Source organism: Tarenaya hassleriana, unplaced genomic scaffold (genome assembly GCF_000463585.1).
Source record: "Tarenaya hassleriana unplaced genomic scaffold, ASM46358v1 Cleome21, whole genome shotgun sequence".
Taxonomy (NCBI): Eukaryota; Viridiplantae; Streptophyta; class Magnoliopsida; order Brassicales; family Cleomaceae; genus Tarenaya; species Tarenaya hassleriana.
Genome location: NW_010965451.1, coordinates 966,191 through 972,202, shown reverse-complemented (window position 1 = coordinate 972,202; position 6,012 = coordinate 966,191). Strand labels below are relative to the sequence as shown.

Sequence of the window (6,012 nt, the reverse complement as noted above, 5' to 3'; positions counted from 1 at the left end):
ACATATTATATATATATATATATATATATATATATATATATATATATATATTATAAATTAATTAGTGATATTTAAAAAAAAAAGAAAAACAAAATGTTGGGGGATGCTGCATCTGCATGGATGAATGTGAAACGGGCATCGGCTGCATGTCTCCTCATGTGTTCTATGTTCGGTCCCCTTCTTCCGCATCAATCACAAAAGATGTGTTTTTGTTTTCCACGTGTCGCTCTTCTTCCTCACTAATTGACCACACCCTCGGCCTCTAAGCTAAAATCAAACCCTTAATCATGCCCTCAATCTCCTTGTTTAGTTATTATATATACTTTTTTTTGTAAAGTTCGAACCTTTTTTTTTTATAACATTATTAACTTTTTCTTGATTCGCACGAATAAGAATCGGAAACGTTGGGATTTTGTTTTGATTCGAGGGACAAACTATATATACGATCGGTCCTTCATCCGATCCAATTTGCAAAATCCGGCATTTGGATTCAATTATTAGACGGCGAGAATCGTTTAGAATAAGGTTTGGTCGTTTTGATGTCTCGTCTCGCGTTTGATACCTAGCCTCGGTCTCGCCACTCATTGTTGTTTCGCCTTTTTCCACTTCTCGGGTGTATCCCTTCTCTAGAGGTGAGTATGGGTTGGGTACCCTTATATTTTTGGGGTACAGTACATGACCCGAGCCGAGCCTCACCTTTCTCGGATTTATCGGTCAAACTACCCAATCTCGGTCTTATGCGGGTTGGGTACCCAAAGTTTTTTAGATTGTCTACACATTTATACCCGGTCTCATCTCATTGCGAGGCGGATACCTTACATTCGGGTTTGTTGTCTATTCCGGCTAGTAGTATCCGCCCCTTGTATCTCTATTTTCTCTCTTTCGCCCTCTTTGGCCTTTCGTCTCTATCTCTTCTCGTCTCACCTCGCCTTCGCCTTCTTTGGATATCTTAATCTAGTACGTACCCAATTACGGAACCCTAAAATCCAAATGTAAATTGGGATAAATCTCGAACGTATAAATTCCTCGTTAGAAATAATTGTTTTTTATAAGATGAAGCAGTGGAATCTTTTACTGTTTTTTTTTTAATTAAAAAAATAGGAAATATTGGAAGATTAAATAATAAATCAACTTTTAGTTGCCAGAATGATGATTATGGGTCTGCCCCCCGAAATGGCACACCACATGGCAATACATGTGTGTCGGAATCTAACCAATCTTTTTTTCATGTTGCCCTCTGAGCTGTTCCATTTTGTTATGAATCCGCATCACATAAAAACATTATATTATAAGATTATGACACACCTATGTATACGTTCTATATGTCGATTTCTTGGTTTCTTATTTGTATATATATAATATATGCATATACGACGGTGTAGGAGGAGGAAGAGTGATGGGAAAGAAGAGCATCTTCTTCGGAATGCAATTGCCGTTTCTTTTTTCGTCGAATTCTCATTCACTTGTGAGAATGTTTTGTATGATTTTATGCCAAACTCGTCTTCTCTCCTGTTATTGTGTTTTCAGCATTCTTTGCCAAAGTTCTCGGCTCGTCGTTGTTCCATTTTTAAACTTTGTCATTTGTCCGGGTTTCGCTTTGGACCCGAGATTTTCGGGTTACCTGGCCTCGGCCTTTCCCCACCTCGGATTTCGAGTAGCGGTCGGAGACCGGCTCTTGATTTGATTTTTTGAAAAAAGTGGTAGAAGAAACACAAAGCTAAAACAGAGAAACTCAAATTTTATAACCATAGAAGATCAAATAATTTATTTTTATTTTTGAAGTATTGGCCTCTCTTCCTCTGTGATTCACTAACAAACAAATATAACCCGTAATTCACATCAAAATCGAATCATGAAGCTCAACAATAATCTTGTCTGAAATGGACCGACATTATGAAGAACGACTAGGCCCAATGCATAGTGGCCCATATAATAAATAATACATTGTTTAAATTGTAGCCCACGGCCCAACAACAGTGTCTCGTTATGAATTATAATCCTCTACCTCATCCAGAGGTTTCCCAACATAAAATGCAACTGATAAATATCATTCAATTAAATCTCTATATATTTGTTATAATCGATTGAAATGCAAAGTTTGAATTACCGCTATGATCATAATCCCATCATCAGTTCTAAGTATAATTCTCATAAGACGATATGACAAAGCAATACGCTATATAAAACAAATAAATAAAAGTTGACCAAAACTTTGACCTAATGCAAAACCATGTCGTTTAAGACAAAATCTCGCGGTTTCCAAGTGCTTGTAGTTTCATCTGTTTATTGAACCGTTGGATGAACTCTTCGACTCTTCTGTTCAATTCCTCGTTCGACATCTTCGAGAATTCCTCGGATTCTTCTAGAACATTCTCCCACTTCTGATCCATCATTCTCTCCTCCTCCACGGATTTCTCATGAACAATCATCCATTTCGAGCTATCGGATTCGCTGCGATCGTATCTTCTCTCCCTTGCATCTCTCTTTATCCGTTTTCCCCTTTCCTTTTCCGACTTGCTTCTGCCGTACGGTTTAGGGTTCACACCATGTCTTGCGTCACAAGTTTTTTCTTCCGCATCCGTTCTCCGAACGTTGTAATATATAGTTACGTTCTTGGGCACGTTTTCGCTCACAACTGTAAGTATTTTCTCGTGAACTTCCTCGTGAGACGGGACTTTTTTTACATCTTTGGCATCTGCTTCTTCTGCGTGATTCTCGATTGCTTCGGCCGAAACCATGGCGTAATCATCGATTTTGCTTCTAGGGTTTTCTTGGTACACCTGAACGAAAACGGGAGAGCGTTTAATGTTCGCGTATTCGTCATAAAGGTCGCGTTTTTCTTTATCGGTGAAGGCTCCATAATCAGCGGCGATGATCAGGATGAGGGTATTGGAGATGAAGAACAAGAACTTGGTATCGTTGAAGACAGAGGAAGGAGAGACTTTGAAAACGCAAAAGATCAAAATGTATGTAAAGATCGACAAAATGATCGAGATCAGCGGAATTCCTTTTCTAGGGTACTGTTCTTGGGGCTTGTAGGGTTCGAAGCTAGGGTTTTCGACGAGATAGGAGGGCATTTCGGTCATTTTCTTGGGGTGATTATAGAGACTTTGGGATGGTGTGGTCAATGATCATGAAGGTTTTTTTCGGGTAAGTATTGATCATTAGAAAGGGTGAAGCCTTTATATACGGGTCATGCAGTCGAATCATTGAGCTTTGAATTTCCATTTATGCCCTTCGTTTGTGTGTTATTTAACATTCAAGTCCCTGCCAAGATTTTTTTGTCTTCTTGTTGTGAGCTGCTTGAATTACGTGGAAACTAAGCCATATCATCTCGGCAATATCCAGGTTGGTGCCCGGCAAAAAGCTTATTTCACATGATGTTGATATATATATATATATATATGTATATGTATATTGTATATATCTCTCTCATATATTAATAAATTGAACAATATAGATTGCGGATGATGTGTAGCGATTTTCGCGTTTGCCATTTTCGAAACGTGAAAACTTTAATTTTATACCAATCAATAAATTTTTATATTAAAAAGTTTTAACCTAAAATAATGGATATTATTCCATATTTATTTGATTCTTCCTCAAATTACAACTACACTTGAAAAATCTTTCAACAATATATATCACGTATTTTTTTTTATCAATCGTCATAATAACAGATGTTGGACCTTGTTAATTTAGTATTACTATAACGTAATATTATGCACATTAGGTACGAATGCTATGCATGCATGTACCAATATAAGAAAAGTATTTTTATGTATTAACAAAACAAAGCGGTACACTTTGCTTCCACGTGTATATATAAAATATAAAATTAAGGTGAAAATATATTATGTTTGCATCTAATGAATCGCTCCAAGTTTGCGAATAAAATTAGAACTAGGGGTTGATCGAAATGTTATTAATCACATTCGCCAACGAATTTAAACCATTTTTAGATGCGAAAATAAAGAAGCTCTAATATGGTTTCTAATCCTTAATTATCGGTTCCTTAATCGCATGGGTCTGCAATTACAAATTGGTTTTTTGATCATCATCGAATTTTCTCGCCGGTCAAACAAATATTTTCTTACGTCATTCCATCCAAAATAAATATTTTCTTACGTCATCACTCGATCATCAATCATCAAAACAATAAAATAATTGGAAATATCTTATTATTGTAATAATTATTGCGAAGACTTAGGTGATGACTAGGAATTGTAAGTGAAAATTTACACGAATGTTTTGTGTTAGATTTAATTATTACAGATTTGGCTGTTTCGGCGAATACGTGGCAATTGCCCAATTGATGTAGGTCCAACGTTTGGCGGCTCTTTGTGGGTTTGATCTTACAAGTGTCGGCTCGTGAAATGTCTTTGTAACTTGTGGTAAAATATTATCGCACGTTTATTATTCTTATTAATTTATATGATCTACTCTCGAATATTGACTTATAGAATTTGTAATTTTTTTAATAATCTGGAAGTTGACCGAATTTTTTATCCAATTACATTTTAATAGAGGATCGGAAAAATTCAGATAAATGCAAAATGTCATTTTCTATATTTGAGTTTAAATCCTGATTAAGAATATACTTTGCATATTCTCTTACCATTAGACCAAACTCATTCAAGTTTGGGTTCGTAATAAATATTTTATTAGTAAGTAGAAACTCAATAATTCAAAGAGAATGACTGCAAAAAACTAAATAAATGTTATTTATTTAAGCCGTCTAATATATTTTTTCTTCGAATATATGTATTGTGTTTGAAAATTTATAATATATCTAGTCTCTCATATCAATGAAAATATTTTCCATCACTAAATGTTTGAGTATGCAAATAGGCTCATATCATGTTGTTAACCTTTAAATTTAATATATTTTTAAAAAAATAAACGTTTTTCACCAACCACTACCATTGTGCGAATTTTCAATATCTTGATAGAATATGTACATAATTTTACCCGTGGAGGGGATATATTTTACGTTAAGGTGGCAAATTTTGATTGATTAAGCAATTATTTAATTAATTAATACCCCAAGCCTTTGCGTGATTAATGGCTTATAAACGTCATTAAAAGATTAATTAATATACGATCCTTTGTATTTTTGTCCAGGTGGGCTACACCTAATTAAGTTTCTTGTGGTTATAGTTTATGTTCCACTTTCTTCGGCATGTAAGGACGATATGTTCGATCCTCAAGCAAGTTTATCTGTTGTCGGATACTATATATTCGGTTCTTCGATCTTATCACCATTAAAAGTATATATATATATATATTACATATGCATATATGTATATGTCTATGTCTACGTGCATATGTACAAGTTTATTTTTTTATTTAACATTGTCGGTTAACCGCTATGAACTCGTGGTAAATAATTGATGGGCCATTAATGGGCTCAAGTGTTCTATTATGGGCCTCAATGTATAATTACGGAAACCCAATAAAACAGTATAAATTCTTTGTGCCGTACCAATTGGGGTGATGACTTACCAAAACAATTCAAATCATTATTCAAAACCATTATAGACATATTGATTTAAATGGGTGGCTACTAGATATTCCGTGACATGCAACAATATGGAAAACTTGGGAGATTCTAAATGGATTTTGGGAAAATAATTATTTGTATTGTGATTATGAAGAATTTAAAAATTACTTATACAATTCACATTATGTTAAACCTAGTCAAATTGAATCATAATGGTCTAACCTCCGTATATTCTAATATATTCAACATTGTCAATAGAAATAGAAAAATAAAAATATACCATATAAATACATCAATTTTTAATTTACTAAATATATACCTCAATTTTATCAATTTATACCAATTATAATTATCAGGTTTTAAAATTGCTAAATAAATTATCAATTTTGTACCAAATAGATACCAAATCCACGATGTAATTAATCTATAATTGCATCAATTTGTGTCAAATAGATGCAAGATTGGTATCTATTTGACACAAAACGACCAAATTGTGGTATTTATTTGTC

The 6,012-nt window shown here is 34.1% G+C and overlaps 2 protein-coding genes across 2 annotated transcripts in view; one reads left to right on the top strand and one right to left on the bottom strand.

Annotated features, from left to right (window-relative positions):
• The window catches only part of LOC104814308 (transcription factor TCP24), a 5,153-nt gene extending 3,627 nt beyond the window's left edge, over positions 1–1,526 (top strand). The window contains exon 4 of the transcript XR_771886.2: positions 1,383–1,526. The gene's annotated coding sequence lies outside the window, so the exon portion shown is untranslated. The remainder of the gene's footprint in view (positions 1–1,382) is intronic.
• Positions 1,527–2,134: 608 nt separating this feature from the next.
• On the bottom strand, positions 2,135–3,134 carry LOC104814307. The gene has a single exon (XM_010542286.1). The coding sequence runs from the start codon at positions 3,084–3,086 to the stop codon at positions 2,238–2,240; it is 849 nt and encodes a 282-aa protein (XP_010540588.1). The 5' UTR covers positions 3,087–3,134; the 3' UTR covers positions 2,135–2,237.
• Between the last annotated feature and the right edge of the window lie 2,878 nt (positions 3,135–6,012).